Raw genomic sequence first — 20022 nt, forward strand, 5'->3', positions numbered from 1 at the left:
TGTCAACCTTTACCGCGTTGGTGTGGGTGTGTGTACTCACCTAGTTGTGCTGGAGGGGGTTGGCCTACGACAATTTGGTCCCGCCTCTCAACTGTCAATCAACTGGAGTACAGATTCCTGAGCCTACTGGGCTCTATCATATTTACATTTGAAACTGTGTATGGAGTCAACCTCCACCACATCACTGCCTAATGCATTCCACCTGTTAACTACTCTGACACTGAAAAAGTTCTTTCTAACGTCACTTTGGCGTTATTTAGGTACTAAGTTTCCACCCGAGTCCCCTTGTTCGCGTTTATCTTTAGCTACCCTGTCAATTTCTCTGATAATTTTATAGATAGTGATCATGTCTCACCTAACTCTTCTGTCTTCCAGTGTCGTGAGGTTTAGTTCCAGTATTTTTTTCTCGTAGCTCATACCTCTCAGCTCGGGGACTAGCCTGGTGGTATACCTCAGAACCTTTTCTAACTTCGTTTTGTGTTTGACTAGATGTAGACTTCAGGCTAGAGACGTATATTCCAGTATTGGTCTGACATATAACGTATACAAGGTTCTCAGTAACTCCTTACATAAGGTTCTGAAGGAAGTTCTTATGTTTGCCAGTCTTACATACGCCGCTGATGTTATCCTTTTCATGTGGGCTTCATGGGGATAAGTCTGATGTGATATCAACTCCCAGATCTTTCTCTCTCCCTGACTCCTGAAGAATTTTCTCTCCCAGCTGGTACCTTATGTTTGGCCTCCTGCTCCTTACGCCAATCTTCATCACTTTGCACTTGGTTGAGTTAAACCTTAGTAGCCATTTGTTGGACCATTCCTTCAGTCTGTCCAGGTCATCCTGTAGCCTCTTGCTGTCCTCCTCTGTCTTACTCCTTCTCAGCGTTTTCGGATCATCAGCAAACATTGAGAGGAATGTGTGGTGGTGAGTGGAGTTTGGTACGCATTGTTTGGTGGTGGGTGGAGTTTGGTCCCATTGTGTGGTGTTAGGTCGTGTTTGGTATCTACTGTGTGGTGATGGGTCGTGCAGAAAATGTAAAATAGACCCGGTGAAGAGAAGAGGTGCCATAGGTACAGAGAGCACTCTAAATATAACAGGCCCACGACTTTTCAATATCTTCCAAGAAAACATATGAAATATTGCTGGTTCAAAAGTAGATTTATTTAAGAGAAAATTAGACATTTCTCTGTCTGTCTTTAGCTCTCTGTTTCCCTGCCTTTATATCTCTCACAGTTTCTCTATCTTTATCACTGTCGTTATCTCGGTCCTTCTTCTGTACCACTCACTCACTCACTCACTTACCCATTCCCTCTCATTCACTCACCCACTCCCTTCCTCCCTCTAGCTAACTCCAGCAACAAATGAAAGTCTTCACCAGTCCAATATTCACGGACGAAACATACTTCACACTTGTTATACAACGAGAAAATGAACCAAAAAACATTAATAACAATTCTTACATATTTGTCAGGATTCGTTCTCATAATCTTAGGAATTAATAATATATTTTATGATATTTTATGGCGACATTAAATATTGAAGATTCTTTGCTACATTATATATCTTTATGGTTTAACAATTTCGAGGCATTCTTATATATCTTACAATTGCTGTACTTGAGGAGGAGCTTCGGTTCTTGGGCCTCGCCTCTGAACTCTTTTATTAAAAGGTGTATTGGTACCACAAAACCCATTGGGCCCTGTCATATCTTATTTGAATGTAGTCTGCCTCCGTTCTATGTGTATGTGTATTTACCTATTTGTGCCTGCAGCTCTTGGGTCCCGCCTCCATCCGTCGGTTCTCTAGTCCATTGACGTTCCACCTATGTTCTATGTGTGTGTGTGTGTGTGTGTGTGTGTGTGTGTGTGTGTGTGTGTGTGTGTGTGTGTGTGTGTTTGTGTGTGTGTGTGTGTGTGTGTGTGTGTGTGTGTTTGTGTGTGTGTGTGTGTGTGTGTGTGGTGTGTGTGTGTGTTGTGTGTGTGTGTGTGTGTGTGTGTGTGTGTGTGTGTGTGTGTGCTTTGGTTCTCCATCAGGTAGGCCTACCAGCCTCCACACGACACAAGAGGCCTCTCGCTGTATAGGCCTATTCACCAGCTTGTAGCCCAGCAACACAGCTACACATGCCGTAATGAGTCACCACGTTTCTCTTAACAACCGGTTTAATTGAGCTTAGAAATGTTTGTTTACTTTAGACCTAATACAGCACGCACACACACACACAGACAGACAGACAGACAGACAGAGAGAGAGAGAGAGAGAGAGAGAGAGAGAGAGAGAGAGAGAGAGAGAGAGAGAGAGAGAGAGAGAGAGAGAGAGAGAGAGAGAGAGAGAGAGAGAGAGAGTAAGAGAGAGAGAGAGAGAGTAAGAGAGAGAGAGAGAGAGAGAGAGAGAGAGAGGAGAGAGAGAGAGAGAGAGAGAGAGAGAGAGAGAGAGAGAGAGAGAGAGAGAGAGAGAGAGACCCCATCACCACCCTGGCGTGTGAGATCACCACAGCCACAAGCCAGGTTTCACAGGTTGGAGATTTCCGGAGGCGGCAGCAGTCGTGGAGCCTTGAGGCCGGGTTGGTCAACACGCCTCCCCCCCTCCTCCCCACCCCCTCCCCCACACCCACACCCTAGACACACCTTGCCAACATATCTCTATATTAGCAGCAACACACTCCCTATTATGCACATTCCCCAGGGAACTCAACACATCAAACGCATTATACAAGATGACACATCAACATAGATATTTAACGAGACGACGACATTCCCTGCAAGCATTATGTATTACTTTGTCAACGTATTGATAACTATAGAAATAAGGAAATAAGTAGTGTACCTCATCAAATTGTTTGGATGTGTGATAATGGTATGATAAGACAGAATACTTAGGAGCTACAAGCACTTGGCCTCAAGAATGTAACACTTATATGCTGTGTTGACTACATTAACCTGCAATGTTAAATGGGATTCTTGTACTGTGATTTGTGAATTAGTACTCACTGAGTTTGTGTGCCTCGTTGAGGGACTTGAAGTAGAGGAGGGTAGACATAGCCTCAGCTACTCTAGCCCTTTGAGATGTCTTTTAATGTCTCATTAAACGTTCAAGTTCAAGTGTGCTTATTGAGACAAGAAAGAAATACATCTCAAACGGATAGAGTTCTCATTAAACGTATTGAACATGAATAGGCCAGAGGCACTAAACGACCCAGGTCGGTGTTACTAACGAAAATATCCTACACCATCAAGATCCAGTAAGCATTAACGCAGCCAGTTACGAAACCTGTGCATCTTTCATCAATCATAGCGGCGCTGTTCACATTTATTAAACAGTTTACGATACACGAAACTTTACCAGCCAAGGTAAAGCCTGGTTGATCAGTCCGGCAACCAGGAGGCCTGGTCGACGACCGGGCCGCGGGGACGCTAAGCCCCGGAAGAACCTCAAGGTAAGGTTATTATTGTTATAAACATCCTTGTAGTGCCTCAGAGTCCATACACTCTTTAATAAACGTAAACAAAGCTGTCATGATTGAGAACAGATGTACAGGTTTCGTAAAGTGGTTGCACAAAGACCTGACAAAACCTGGGGCCCCTGAACAAAATAAGCCCACAAGCAAGTGGAACACCCATAGTCGGCCAACTTTGCATCCGATATACATGGCATAACCTATAGGGAAGGGCTGGATAGAGACCGGGCCGCGGGGACACTGATCCCCGGACCCAACAGGCAGGTAAGGGAACCCTTTGCTTACATAATCTCCTTCAAAAGTATCAACCCAGCAAATTAATGCGGGAGCCGAATATGTCAACCACCACAGTAACTTTTGTAAGACTAACACTAAATTTATAAGATGAATCTAACGCTTGTAAGACCAATTCAACACCTATAAGACCAATTCAACAGCTGTAAGACAATTCAACATCTGTAAGACCAATTCAACAGCTGTAAGACCAATTCAACAGCTGTAAGACCAATTCAACATCTGTAAGACAATTCAACATCTGTAAGACCAATTCAACAGCTGTAAGGCCAATTCAACACCTGTAAGACCAATTCAACAGCTGTAAGACCAATTCAACACCTATAAGACCAATTCAACAGCTGTAAGACCAATTCAACAGCTGTAAGACCAATTCAACATCTGTAAGACCAATTCAACACCTGTAAGACCAATTCAATAGCTGTAAGACCAATTCAACATCTGTAAGACCAATTCAACACCTGTAAGACCAATTCAACAGCTGTAAGACAATTCAACAGCTGTAAGACCAATTCAACATCTGTAAGACAATTCAACATCTGTAAGACCAATTCAACAGCTGTAAGACCAATTCAACATCTGTAAGACCAATTCAACACCTGTAAGACCAATTCAACACCTGTAAGACCAATTCAACACCTGTAAGACCAATTCAACATCTGTAAGACCAATTCAACACCTGTAAGACCAATTCAACACCTGTAAGACCAATTCAAGAGTCGTAAGACCAATCCAACACCCTTATTTCCTTCCCTCACAAAAGGTTTCCGACACCGCTGTTCACAAAAGCTACGCTATAAGTTGAAAACAGAAGGCGGTACAGCAGGAGACACATTGAACAGTAGCGGACAAGAGGTAGCGTGAGCAACGGGGCGTTAGAGGGACTAACGCCTAGGGAGGGTTAGTCCCTCTAACGTTAGAGGGACTAACGCCTAGGGAGGGTTAGTCCCTCTAACGTTAGAGGGACTAACGCCTAGGGAGGGTTAGTCCCTCTAACGTTAGAGGGACTAACGCCTAGGGCGGGTTAGTCCCTCTAACGTTAGAGGCACTAACGCCTAGGGAGGGTTAGTCCCTCTAACGTTAGAGGCACTAACGTTAGGGTAGTGGTGGGACCCAGAGATCAGTGTGTGGACCACTGCTCTACTTGAAATTGAAATTGAAATAAGTTTATTGAGGTAAAATACACACAAAGGGATGAGGTAGCTCAAGCTATTCTCACCCCCGTTCAGTACAACGTGTTAATACATACATAGACACACATCACAAGCGATAAACGTATTACCGAACAGTCTGAGAGATCAATATATACATTTCCTAGACTGCTCTACTTGGTCTAATGTTAAATGACCGCACCAGCGACACCACATAAGCCACCTCTCCGTCCTTACCAGCACCCACGACGGGTAGTTCATGGGGAAAAATACATGCTTCATGGGAATACATGGTTCATGGGGATACGTGCTTCATGGAGGGAATACATGGTTCATGGGGGAAGGGATACGTGCTTATGTCGCACAGCGTCACAGCAAGACCTAAACTCGACCCATTTTAGTAATTTGTCTAATTTAGGTGATTTGACAAATTATTACAGGAATTTCCCCCTTGACATGTGCAGAGTGACTGAGAATGACAGGAGGGAACGGAAGTCCACAGCAACAATACAAGCAGAGGAGGAAGAAGAGGAGACTCGACGCCTCTCCTGCTCAATAATAACTGCTCATAGTTATCACACACTGCAACTCTCTCTCTCTCTCTCTCTACACAGGAGTGCTTAACAGAGGAATGACTTTCACTATTTGAACCAAAGACAGGCTTACAGACGTGATACAGGGAGCGAGACTGACCACTTACAGACGTGATACAGGGAGCGAGACTGACAACTTACAGACGTGATACAGGGAGCGAGACTGACAACTTACAGACGTGATACAGTGAGCGAGACTGACAACTTACAGACGTGATACAGGGAGCGAGACTGACCACTTACAGACGTGATACAGGGAGCGAGACTGACAACTTACAGACGTGATACAGGGAGCGAGACTGACCACTTACAGACGTGATACAGGGAGTGAGACTGACCACTTACAGACGTGATACAGGGAGCGAGACTGACAACTTACAGACGTGATACAGGGAGCGAGACTGACAACTTACAGACGTGATACAGTGAGCGAGACTGACAACTTACAGACGTGATACAGGGAGCGAGACTGACAACTTACAGACGTGATACAGGGAGCGAGACTGACAACTTACAGACGTGATACAGGGAGCGAGACTGACCACTTACAGACGTGATACAGGGAGCGAGACTGACAACTTACAGACGTGATACAGGGAGCGAGACTGACCACTTACAGACGTGATACAGGGAGTGAGACTGACCACTTACAGACGTGATACAGGGAGTGAGACTGACCACTTACAGACGTGATACAGGGAGCAAGACTGACCACTTACAGACGTGATACAGGGAGCGAGACTGACCACTTACAGACGTGATACAGGGAGCGAGACTGACAACTTACAGACGTGATACAGGGAGCGAGACTGACAACTCACAGACGTGATACAGGGAGCGAGACTGACAACTTACAGACGTGATACAGGGAGCGAGGATAACTTATCACTGTAACACACTAACTTCAGAGTTGAACACGGAACATTATGCAGTAGTTTGAGAGGGACGTTCTCGTACTGATACCCCAGCTCCTTGTCCTCTTATCCCAGCTCCTTGTCCTCGTATCCCAGCTCCTTGTCCTCATATCCCATTCCTTGTCCTCATATCCCAGCTCCTTGTCCTCGTACCCCAGCTCCTTGTCCTCATATCCCAGCTTCTTGTCCTCATATCCCAGCTCCTTGTCCTCATATCCCAGCTCCTTATCCTCATATCCCAGCTCCTTGTCCTCATATCCCAGCTCCTTGTCCTCGTACCCCAGCTCCTTGTCATCATATCCCAGCTTCTTGTCCTCATATCCCAGCTCCTTGTCCTCATATCCCAGCTCCTTGTCCTCACATCGCTTCCAAGTGCTATATAGTCACGTTGGCTTAGTACTTTCTCCTGATAATTCCTTACCTACCCTAATTGGTTTCCTTCTGTTATCGCGTGTTATCTGTGAAAGCAGATAGGGACGTGTTATCTCCGTATACTCTCATCTTGGTGTCGCGTCTCGTGTACTTTTGATTCCCACACCTGTATGACCCCAAACCTGTACGACCCCACACCTGTACGACCCCACACTTGCATTACCCGACATCTGTACGACCCCTCACCTGCACGACCCCACACCTGCATAACCCCCTCACCTGCACGACCCCACACCTGCATAACCCCCACACCTGTACGACCCCACACCTGTAACGCCTGTTCAATATTATATATATATATATATATATATATATATATATATATATATATATATATATATATATATATATATATATATATATATATATATATATATATATATAATCACGTGTTTATTTTCGTGATATATATATATATATATATATATATATATATATATATATATATATATATATATATATATATATATATATATATATATATATATATATTATTAAATATGACCGAAAAAGTAAGATTAATAATTCTAACACGAATTTTCTCGATCTTTCGTACATTTCTTTTCACTGTTGGTGAATATATATATATATATATATATATATATATATATATATATATATATATATATATATATATATATATATATATATATATATATATAATGAGAAAAATATCCCCTGCTAACACCAACACAATGATAAGATGTTTTGTAAGCTAATCATTTCGTCATATGACGTACGTGTGTGCGTGAGTGGGGAAGGAGGTACGTGCATGTGGGTGTGTGCGTGGGTTGGTGCGTGTGCATGCTCGCGTGGTACCACAAAACCCATTGCATTGTATACTTACAAATGCACTTAAAGTGTGCCATTGCAATGCGTCACGTAATAGACTTGTAACCGCCCCAGTGTGCCCCCCCCCCCCACACACACTGCTGCAAGGTCACATATAGATCACAGAAAACACTCCAGATCCTCACAGGAGACCCACTGGCCACTGTGGCAATGTAACTACTGGTTTATGCTACGAACGGACAAAATATGTGGTGTTATCAGTCATGAAGAGGTCTGGTAACTTCCACTGCAGCAGGTTGAAGGAGATTACTACAAGGAGGTCAGTCCAAATATCGTCAGAATATTGTTGGTAATAAGATAACGTGGCTAACTGGAGGAGTCTATACTTTACCTGGACGAGGTAGTCGTCAGAGTCTACAATTAACAGGAGGTAATATCTTCACCTTGACCCACTCCGACACAATCGGCCACTGGTGAGTCGCCGACGACACCCGCCTCACCAACACAAGTAACTTAATGGTTTCTATTTTGGATGGAACACGGCAAGTGTTGCAAGTGACGGGAAAGAAAGAGGCAAGTCATCAAGTGGAACACACCGGTGACAGGAGGAGAAAGGCAATTGGTGCTTGTTTTATTTTATTTATGACCTGAGAAAAAAATGGTTGGCAAACAGATGTGGAGCGTTGCTCCTCCTGTCAAGGGTTCAAGAGAGGGTGGGGTACTTACTCGGGTGAGGAGTGAAGACGAAGGGGGAAGTATTCCTCTGGCCCAGAGGAAGCACGAATTCTTGGTCATCTTGGTCGTCGTGGACGCTGGCCGACCAGGTGGCGTAGCTGGTCTCTCCCAGGGAGGGTCGTCGCGTCAGGTCACAGTCCTCGTCAGGGCCGCCCCCAACCCGGGTCAAGTCTGTGGCTGAGGCTGAACCCCTGGCCAGACCGGACGGACTCAGAGATAAATCACGGTTCAGCGAGGTCAGGTCCGATACTGACGAGGAGCCGTTCCATTTGTAGATCTTAGACGTCTTGGAGAAAGTGTCGTGGTCGAGACTGGTGTTGGAGGCGTAGGCACTGAAGGCAGCCGGACTTCGCGGTGACGAGTCCAAGAAGCTCGGGTTGTGAAGCCCGAAAGAGCCTTCGAACTGCGGACACTCAGACACTCCCACAAACCTCAGGTCCTGGCTGGCCCTCTGGCTTCGGTGCCTCATAGACTCAACATCGCGATAGTGGACTTGTTCCTCCATGTGCGTGTCGCTGTGCCCGTTCGACGACGGCAGGTCCAAGCTACTCAACAGGGAGCTCGAGGGCTTCATCTGAGACACACCTTGATCAAAAGTTGAAGCTTCCCGCCTGCTGTTGTTGTAAGGCACATTCACGTAGGGTGTGTATGTTTTATTAGTTTGTTTCTCCGCTCTCCGGTAGTTAGAGTAATTGCTGTTCCTGTCATAGATGTTGGCGTTGTTGATATCAGCCTCCGTGGCGGACAGGTGGTACCTCTTGGCAGGAACTGGCACATTCTGGTACACGTGACTGCGATGATTCGTCTCATCGGTGATACTTGCCAAGTTTGGATTGGACTTAGAGAGGCGTGTGTTGATGGGTACGTTCTGATAGACAGGCATGAACGAATCTTTCATCGTGTCTGCTGTCCCGTTAACGCCTCCTTCCCAGTTAGCGTTATGAGGCACGACAGTTGTCGTCTTCGTGCGGTTGTCGGCATTCGTGTAGCTTTCATTATTTTCAAGCCTGCAGCTGTAGCTCTCCAAAAGGAAGTCTTGGTCTGCAGGACTACTCTTACCCGACGGCTTGTCCTCCACCTTGAAGTAGGTGAAGTCGTCCTTGACACCGTTGTAGGACAGCATGTCGACCTTCTCCATCACTTGCATGTCTGTGATCTCCGCCTCGGAGCAGAAGAGGAAGAATTCATCTGGGTATTCACCCTGACACGAGCCTTCAGAGTCCTGACAAAGTGATCCCTCAACCTCTGGAGAAGGTGAAGTTGGATGCTTTAGCTGAGAGGTTTCGCAAATATTATCCAAGTCCTCCTGGTCTATTACAGTGTCTTGACAGTCGTCATCTAGGTATTCAATAGTGTATGGGCAAGATTCTTTAAAGGGGTTAATTCTAATGCCAGATTCCACCTGATTTTCGTCAGTGGTGGCCTCTGTCCATTTCCGATTCACTTCCTCACAACTCTCTGAATCTTGTTCAAGAGTTTCTGTCGACAGTTTAAAATCTGACAGTTCACTGTGGATGGTCGAGTCACTGTCAGAATCAGTATCACCGTAGTAGAGGTCGGAGTTAATGTAGTACGAGTCCCCGTAGAGCTCCTCGGGGTCTCCGAAGTAGAGGTTGGACTCTGAGTAGTTCCTCCTTGTGTAGGAGTCGTCGTAGGGGTCGTCAGTCTCAGCCTCCTCTGTGATTGTGTACAGTTGCGAGCCGCCGAAGCTGCACAACGAGCTGAACTCGCCGCGTCTCCTGGGCCTGAGGAGTGTGGTCTCAAGGGAGAAGCCGGCCGAAACCTGGCCAGGAAGCGGCTGACTCAGGAACACGTGGAGTGGGGCGTTGCCGTCCAAAGGCTCGTCTTCGTAACGGCTGTGGCTAATGTCTTCTGGATGACTCTGACTTCTATATAAATCTCCCGGAGCGGTGACGCGGTTGCAGCTCCAGCTGTCTATGTAGGTAAAGTTTGGGTTATACTGGCGGCTGGTGATGGCTATGTAGCCTCCGTTCACATCATAAGGACACGGGTAATCTATGGGCTGGTCGTCTGGGATATGCTCTAGGGATATGCTACCCTGATAGAAGTAAGGGTCAAACTGCAGGTCGTACACGCTGTCGTCAACAGCTGGGAAATCGCAGTCGTCGCTGCTGTCACTCTGATCAGAGTCGCTAAGCGAACCTCTCAATGGCTCTCTTTCCGGCTCGGGAATTCCAGCATCAGGTGCACTCGGCAGGAGTCCGTGAGGCGTGAGGCGGTCACAGTGTGGGTCCGGTGCACGGGTAAAGTTCACAACCAGTGTACCACTGCTGCCTGCCTCACTTCCGCACCCTGTATTGTTGAGGAAACAATCCTCCTCCTCGCACTCGGCGTCACACTTATTGTGTGGCAGCTCTTGGAGCAAACACAGCCTCTGTGGGACACTGGCTACGCTCTCACACTGACGGAGATCTGAGCCATAGCTCTCAGGGCCATCATCAGAGTCAGAGGAAGCACAACAATGTGAGTCAGACTCCTCCTTGTCTTCAGGAGGTCCGTCAAAGTCTTCAAACTCCGAACACGAACGGAAACTTAGACTCTCGTAAGAAAGACAACGACTCGAAACGTCAAGTGTGTTAGGAGACAGTGGAGCGTCGAGAGAGCTTCCTGCAGTAGTTTCAGGCGTATTGATCACAGCTTCAGTTGGCCGGTTATCAAGAGCCTCCTCAACACTTGTCTCAAGCACACACAACACTAAGTCTGAAGATGGTCCAATATCACTTTTATTTTCAACACAGTGGAAATCCTCACCAGTCACAAACTCAGGAAGTGGTCGATTATCACGAATATTTTCAATTAAAGTGTCTGAATCGCTAGTTATAAAATCAGAAAGCGGCCGATTATCGAGATTATTTTCTAGTACACTTTCGTAACCATTAGTAGCAAATACAGGAATTGGTCGATTATCAAGATTATTTTCTCTCAACTTATCATTATCGCCAGTAGCAAAATAAGGTAATGAGCAATTATCAAGACTATTTTCACAAACAATGTCAACTGTACCAGTGGTCAGTAGATGAGGATCACCGTCTGCGACAACTGGACAATCACTAGTCACCGAAGCAGGAGCTTGTAGATTAACGGAACTGTCCTGTGACGCCGCGTGAACCGCAGAGTCTAAGAGGCCCGGTGAAGAGAGTGAAGTGTGAGAAGCACACCGCTGGAGGCTGGTATCCGTGCAGGTGTGGTGTCTGGGGAGGAGAAGGAGGGGGGAGGTGTGAGGAGCGTGGTGTGGCACTGATGGTGACCAACACTTGTCAACAACTCCTTCACAGGTGATGTTGTGGTGACGTGCGCCGTTTTCTATGCCAGTGTTGGTGGTTAGTGCGGCGTGGTAGAGTAGCGTGAGCTTGTGGTGTGTGCCCAAGCAGGTTGTGGAGGCGACACTCCCCACGCTGCTCTCCCCACCGCTACAACTCCTCTGGCTGGAGTGGGGGAAGCCTCTGCTTGCACCTGAAGCCTCACCAGTGGTGGTCTCACCGCCTTGGTCATCAACCTGAGCGGTGTTTATCTGGTGGTGGTGGTGGACAGGTAGAGAGCGCCTCTCACCTGGGATGCTGCTCCTGCTACTCCACCCTCCACCCTCGACTAATCTTGCTCTGCTGCTGTAATCACCACCAACACTTCGTACGCTGTTATCACCGCTACTGGTAACGAGTACTTTCTGGCTTGCCTCACTGACACTACCAGATACCTCATCACTCGCCTTATATTTACTAGCACTCACTCCATCACTTGCCTTATCCTTATCAAGTAACCTGTTACTATCACCGACGCCTGACTCACACAGCCGCCCACGCTGCCTACACTTACTTTTCTCGTTTCGTTTTGACTTATTAAGCAGACCTTTGAGAATGATAATGAATTTTCTTTTTTTCTTGCTGGGCTTTTCTTCTCCAGCAGCGCTTACCACTAGACCCTGGGGCTCAACGCTCTGCTCCGAGCGGCTTTTCAACAAGATTTCACTGCTTATTAACTGTATTTGTATTTCATCTCCTGTTATCACCCGCTGCACTATCTCCTCTTTATCAAGGATTGCTCCGTTGCTCCCGACGGAAGGTGTGTGCTGGTTGCCCCTGAGGGCCGCCTGACAGCTGGGACTCGAGGGGGAGGAGCCGGGGAGGTGCTGGGGCGTGGTTTTGGCGGCGTGGTGGGGGGACGGGCAGCGAGGCGCGGGTGACAGGCGGCGGCAGCTCACACTACCGTCCGCTTGTGGAGCGGCGGCAACACTGAGCCAACACCCGCCTCCTTCACCCCCTCCCGCCCCCACACCCCCTCCTCCGACCCCCACAACCTCCTCCTCCTCCTCCTCAGCCACTCTCCTCCGCCCAACACACTCACACCACCACCCTCCGCCCTCCTTCCCGCCTCCGTCCAAGACATTTCTCCTCCCAGGATGCTGGTGGGTCTTCTCTCCCTCGCAGCATCCAAGCTTCAGGTCGTTAGGATGATGGCCGTTATTATCACCGGAGGGAAGCAGGTTACGGTTACCTTCACCGGCCGGTTGTGGTAGAGAATTGTAGTTATCCCTGGAGGGGGGAGCATACGTGGCACATGTTTCGACCCCGTTGTGGTGGTGATTGTGGTAGGTGTGGTGGTGATTGTGGTAGGTGTGGGCCACGACTGCTTCCCTTCTCGCTCCAGTCATCATCAGCCAAATCCTCTTATTAAGTGTACAAAATCCCACAAAACATCGCTTTTGTTACCTCATTCACAAACATTTCCAGAGAGTTTTCAAAGCCGTACTGTGAGGCTTTCACTTTCCATCCAATGTGGAGGGGGGGCGGGGGAGAGGATAGAGGGGGGGATGGTGAACGGGATGGGGGGATGGGGGGAGTTCCAGGTGGACATGGGGCTGAGGAGAAGCCAGCAGGGGTCAGGGGATCCGGTGAGAGAAGTTTCCCTTGACCTGACATGTCCGTTAGGTCACCTGCCGCTGCTGGCAACCCCTCGCTCCAGGTTTTCTATATCCACGTTTTCTTTCATTGGTTAGCTTCGTTTTTTTTTCTCGTTTCTTGTGGTCACTGAAGGAGAGGTTCTCAAGACAGTTGTCTGGCCGTGTTAGTTAGCCCTGAAATATAAACAAAATATTACTGACAACATATCAATTCTGCTAATTTACGGCTGCATGTTTCTTCTAAAGAGACAGATGGGGAGGAATAAACACACAGATACGTGAAGCAAGTCATGTAGCGACACAGACTTGAAAATTAACATAAAATCATACAATGGAACACAGATATGTACACAAACAGTGACTTAAAATAACAAGAGGCACACGCACACGCACACACACACACATGAGCTACGAGGAGATACTACGGGAATTAAACCTCATTTCGTTGGAAGACAGAAGTTAGGGGGGGACATGATCACTACATTCAAGATTCTGAAGGGAATTGATAGGGTAGATAAAGACAGGCTATTTAACACAAGGGGCACACGCACAAGGGGACACAGGTGGAAACTGAGTGCCCAAATGAGCTACAGAGATATTAGAAAGAACTTTTTTAGTGTCAGAGTGGTTGACAAATGGAATGCATTAGGCAGTGATGTGGTGGAGGCTGACTCCATACACAGTTTCAATTGTAGATATGATAGATCCCAGTAGGCTCAGGAATCTGTACACCAGTTGATTGACGGTTGAGAGGCGGGACCAAAGAACCAGAGCTCAACCCCCGCAAGCACAACTAGGTGAGTACACACACACACACACACATTGACCAAAGAGCCAGAGCTCAACCCCCCCCCCCCCCCCGCAAGCACAAATAGGTGAGAACACACTACAGTTTCACCAAAAGATCTTTGACATTTTATATGCAGATTTCTCCTCGTTAAACTCCCTACAACAGCCTTGGCTCTGTCCCTCACACCCGAGGCCTGGTAACACTTGCTCTACTTTATAAGTCACTTGGAGCTCTCCACTCATCATCTGATACTTTATAAGTGACTTGGAGCTCTCCACTCATCATCTGATACTTTATAAGTCACTTGGAGCTCTCCACTCATCATCTGATACTTTATAAGTGACTTGGAGCTCTCCACTCATCATCTGATACTTTATAAGTGACTTGGAGCTCTCCACTCATCATCTGATACTTTATAAGTCACTTGGAGCTCTCCACTCATCATCTGATACTTTATAAGTCACTTGGAGCTCTCCACTCATCATCTGATACTTTATAAGTCACTTGGAGCTCTCCGCTCATCATCTGATACTTTATAAGTCACTTGGAGCTCTCCACTCATCATCTGATACTTTATAAGTGACTTGGAGCTCTCCACTCATCATCTGATACTTTATAAGTCACTTGGAGCTCTCCACTCATCATCTGATACTTTATAAGTCACTTGGAGCTCTCCACTCATCATCTGATACTTTATAAGTCACTTGGAGCTCTCCACTCATCATCTGATACTTTATAAGTCACTTGGAGCTCTCCACTCATCATCTGATACTTTATAAGTCACTTGGAGCTCTCCACTCATCATCTGAGATCATTTCATCCTCTCCCTCACTTTAACAAGGCAAATTGCAAAACTTGTTTAAGTTCATCAATCTTATTTGTAAGTTATGTCTATAAATCTATAAGTTACTTATGTCAGTTTATGAGTTACTCATATTAATTTATAAGTTACTCCTAACTAATCATTTAAAATTACATACATTTACATGTAACTCATTTATTGATAACTAACGTATTAATTTATAAGTGACATTGTCATTTACAAAGCTTATAATAATGTACATATACCATAAATTGATGTCACTTATATTTGTGCTACATTATTTGAAATGATTTCTAAGTTACTTACAAGTGAGTCAAGTTTTGAACAAGAATATACACATTTTGTTATTCGCCACTTATAAAAGTAACATAAACCACAGTTCAGGGATGAGTTTCATTCACCTACTTATAAATAGGATTAAAGTGTGTATGTCTAGGATTTTTGTCACTAATAAACTTTTTAGATTATATTTTTAAGTGATGAAAGCTGGTTGTCAATTAATCTGACGTAAGACTTAGCCTTTTTTTTTAGAACAGAACAGAACCAAATAAGAACAGTGGGATAAAACAGAAGAACAGGGCCCCATTGCAACGGATCCTGTTGGCCATGGCAACAGACCCCTGTTGACCATGGCAACGGATCCTGTTGACCATTACAACAGACCTTGTTGACCATGGCAGCGGATCCTGTTGACCATTGCAACAGATCCTGTTGACCATTGCAACGGATCCTGTTGACCATTACAACAGACCTTGTTGACCATTGCAACAGACCCCTGTTGGCCATACAGACAAATTTCTACATAGCTAATCCAAAGTCACTTATGTATCTTTATCTTTCCTTCCTGCGAGTCTTCATCAAGTGTTCATAGTTCATTAAAATTAATTATATAATTGCTAAACTCTAAATTTGGTATAATTTTTTTTTTATTATGAGCTTTATCTTGATTTTATATCAATACCTTGTTTGTGCTTTTTGTCCATCTACGGAGTTCAGTTATGTCTCATCCGTGGGGTTCAATCTACGCCTTTCTACTGAATGTAGCTTTAATGTTTGTGTGTGTGTGGTGTGTGGTGTGTGGTGTGTGTGTGTGTGTGTGTGTGTGTGTGTGTGTGTGTGTGTGTGTGTGTGTGTGTGTGTGTGTGTGTGTGTGTGTGTGTGTGTGTGTGTGTGTACTCACCTAATTGTACTCTCCTAGTTGTGCTTGCGGAGGTTGAGCTCTGGCTCTTTGGTCCCGTCTCTCAACCGTCAATCAACAGGTGTACAGATTCCTGTACACCTGTTGTACACCTGACCTGTTCCTGACACCCCCACACACACACCTATGTGTGTGTGTGTGTGCGCGCGCGCTCTGCAGGGGGTGTATTAATTTATTCATTCCATTATTCAGTCTTTACACCTAAAGGAAATTTGGAGGGGCGCTCCGGTCTAAGAAGAGATCAGATTGAAGAGGGAGGCAGGGAAGAAGGGGGAGAGGAGGGGTGGGTTCAAGTAGTTACGGGGAAGACTTCAGGAAAGTGTGATTGTAGAGAAAGTGTCTCATTATAACTAGTGAGAGTTAAGGGGCAGTGCATCACCCTAGGGGAAGACATTACTCACCCTGGCCACTGGGCGCCTGGCCGGCCGGAACCTGCCGCCCCGACCCTCCCCCGCCAACACTGCCGCCACTCTGCAATAAATGGAAGACAACATATTATGAGGAAAGTGACTAGGTGCTGGTCAGCACTCAACACAAAACATGCTGTAACACATGGTCCTCTATACACTAACACGTGGTCCTGTGGACACATAACAGGTGGTCCTGTGGACACATAACACGTGGTCCTGTGGACACATAACACGTGGTCCTGTGGACACATAACACATGGTCCTCTATACACTAACACGTGGTCCTGCGGACAATAGATCATACTTAGTGTGACACGTGGTCCTGTGATGAAGGAGTATGGTGTTGAGCTCGCAATATACCTTGACCAGAATTCATCGAGCATTTACACAACCATTTACGAAACCAGTACATCTTGCGTCAATCATGGCGGCTTTGTTTACATTAAACAGCTTATACGAGCTTCCACAACCCAAGGTTATTATTGTTATAAATAATAGGTTCGGTAAGTGGTGACTTGTATGGTGAACCTTGGCCCTCAGGAGTGTGGTAATTTCAACAGGACACCAGGTAGTGATCTGCGCCTTGCCCGGTGCCTCGCCCGGTGTCTTGCCCGGTGCCACACCCGGTGTCTCGCCCGGTGCCTCGCCCGGTGCCTCGCCCGGTGCCTTGCCCGGTGCCACACCCGGTGTCTCGCCCGGTGCCTCGCCCGGTGCCTTGCCCGGTGCCTTGCCCGGTGCCACACCCGGTGTCTCGCCCGGTGCCTCGCCCGGTGCCACACTCGGTGCCTCGCCCGGTGCCACACTCGGTGCCTCGCCCGGTGCCACACCTCGCCCAGTTCCCAGTCCTCCTCAAGGCTCCTACTGACTATCTTACTGAGACATCGCGGTAATGTGATGTCATTGTGCATTTGAAGAGCAGCCTTGTGGGCAGCACTCCCGGACCACAGCCATGTGTACTCAGTTGTGTTTGCGGGAGTTGAGCTTCGGCTCTCTGGTTCCGCCTCTCAACTGTCAATGAACTGTTGCACAGGTTCCTGAGACTATTGGGCTCTATCATATCTACACTTGAAACTATGTATGGAGTCAGCCTCCATCACATTACTTCCTAATGTATTTCATTAACTACTCGACACTAATCAAAATCTTTCTAACGTCACAGTTCATGCCCCCCTCAGTTATGGTACTAGACTGGTGGCAAACCTCTGAACCTTCTCCAATTTAGTTTTATGCTTGACTAGATATGAACACCATGCTGGGGCTACATACTCCAGGATTGGTCTGACATATGTGGTATACAAGGTTCTGAATGATTCCTTACACAAGTTTCTAAAGGCCGTTCTTATGTTAGCCAACCTGGCGTGTGCCGCTGATCTTATCCTCTTGACATGGGCTTCAGGAGACAGGTCTGGCGTGATATCCACCCCCAAGTCTTTCTCTCTGATTCTAGAAGAATTTAATCTCCCAAATGATACCTTGCATCAGGGCTCCTGCTCCCTACACCTATCTTAATTAAATTACATTTGCTCGGGTTAAACTCTAAAAACCATTTAATTGACCATTCCTGCAGCTTGTCCAGGCCTTCTTGAAGCCTCAAGCTGTCCTCCTCTGTCTTAATCCTTCTCATAATTTTGGTGTCGTCAGCAAACATTGAGAGGAATGAGTCTATACCCTCTGGGAGATCATTCACGTTTATCAGAAACAGGATAGGACCGAGTACAGAGCCCTGTGGGACTCCACAGGGGGGGGGGGAGGGGGCAATGTGTGAATCTCTGGTTGGGTTTCAATGGAAGCCTCACGACCCCTAGACGATTCACTTGAATCCCAGGTTGCATTGCTTTTAGACCATGTGGTACAGTGGTCTAGGGGTGTGCACTTGGGTGTACCAAGTGTGCGGGTTCGAATCCTCTTCATGGCTCCTACCGATTTTCTCATTATTATGAAAAGAAGAATGATCACAAATTTAAGACGAAACGAAAAATATCATCAGAAGCAAGCAATAAAACAAGTATTACTAATAGAGCATTAACCATTCTAGCGACTCGTTATCAACTAGCACCTTATAAAGCAGGTTATTATATCTGAGCGGCTCGTTATCAACTAGCACCTTATAAAGCAGGTTATTATATCTGAGCGGCTCGTTATCAACTAGCACCATATAAAGCAGGTTATTATATCTGAGCGGCTCGTTATCAACTAGCACCTTATAAAGCAGGTTATTATATCTGAGCGGCTCGTTATCAACTAGCACCATATAAAGCAGGTTATTATATCTGAGCGGCTCGTTATCAACTAGCACCATATAAAGCAGGTTATTATATCTGAGCGGCTCGTTATCAACTAGCACCTTATAAAGCAGGTTATTATATCTGAGCGGCTCGTTAAGCCCATAACTGATGAAAGGAACCAATTGGTCCACAGACGCCTGTGATAGGCTTATTAGGCGAGGGTGGCGACCGTGACGTCACTGATGACGTGATAATCAGGGCCTCGCACCAGCGCGGGAACCTCGCCCGTGTTCAGTGCGTGTTGACGCGTTGACGCGGGCGGGTGTTAGGCTGCCTCCTCTTATTATTATTATTAGTACTATCATTATCATTATTACTATTGGGTGATGAAGGAAGGAAGGAATTATCAGGGGAAGGCACCAAGCCATTACGACTATATAGCTATTAAGTGATGAAAGTAACATATACCTTCAGAGATCTATGTATATTGGTATTATTTTGGTCATTATTATACGTCATAGGCATAGCGATAATTATTATAAGTACAGTAACTGTAGTGTGTTGTGTACTCTGATTTGTGTTGCGGAATTACGGAAGAAGTCGATTCACGAAATACGATTGGCACCCAGTCAATCCTCCCCGGCCATGATATGAACTCAGACTACAGCGCTCGCGAAGCGCCGGTCAAGTGCTTTACCGCTGCGCCACTTTCCATAAACCAGTGGAACCTCTTACCTGTCGAGATCGTAAATGCCAAAACGCTAAATTACAAAATAAAGCTTAACAAAAATCATCAGGAGAAATAGGGGGGGGGGGGGACCGACGGCTTCCTGTCCTCAAGGGGCCAGATTCACGAAGCAGTTACGCAAGCACTTACGAACCTGTACATCTTTCCTCAATCTTTGACGGCTTTGGTTACATTTATTAATCAATTTACAAGCATGAAAACTTCCCAGTCAACTGTTGCTATTGTTATAAAAAGCCTCCTGGTGCTTCGGAACTCATTAACTGTTTAATAAGTATAAACAAAGCCGCCAAAGATTGAGAAAAGGTGTACAGGTTCGCAAGTGCTTGCGTAACTGCTTCGCGAATCTGACCCAAGGTCTCTATATTGTTACCGGCCCTCAGGTAAATTTAGGTCAATTACCTCTAGTATTTTGCACACAACATGTGTGTTCTCCACAACACAGAAATAAGCGTAGTGTAACGCATTAAGTATATGTAATTTATCCATTTTCCATAATAATCACACATGAAAACAAATCTATTATGCTTCTTACACCTGCTGCACTGTG

The 20022-nt window shown here is 46.2% G+C and overlaps 1 protein-coding gene across 1 annotated transcript in view; it reads right to left on the bottom strand.

Annotated features, from left to right (window-relative positions):
* LOC123772653 (mucin-19) overlaps positions 1-16563 on the bottom strand; it is a 213859-nt gene extending 197296 nt beyond the window's left edge. Inside the window, exons 1-2 of the mRNA XM_069303438.1 lie at positions 16494-16563; positions 8355-13455 (exon numbers count right to left, since the gene is read on the bottom strand). Coding sequence (XP_069159539.1) covers positions 8355-13035 — 4681 coding nt within the window. The 5' untranslated portion in view covers positions 13036-13455; positions 16494-16563. The remainder of the gene's footprint in view (positions 1-8354; positions 13456-16493) is intronic.
* Between the last annotated feature and the right edge of the window lie 3459 nt (positions 16564-20022).

The sequence above is a fragment of the Procambarus clarkii genome, chromosome 50, assembly GCF_040958095.1.
Source record: "Procambarus clarkii isolate CNS0578487 chromosome 50, FALCON_Pclarkii_2.0, whole genome shotgun sequence".
Taxonomy (NCBI): Eukaryota; Metazoa; Arthropoda; class Malacostraca; order Decapoda; family Cambaridae; genus Procambarus; species Procambarus clarkii.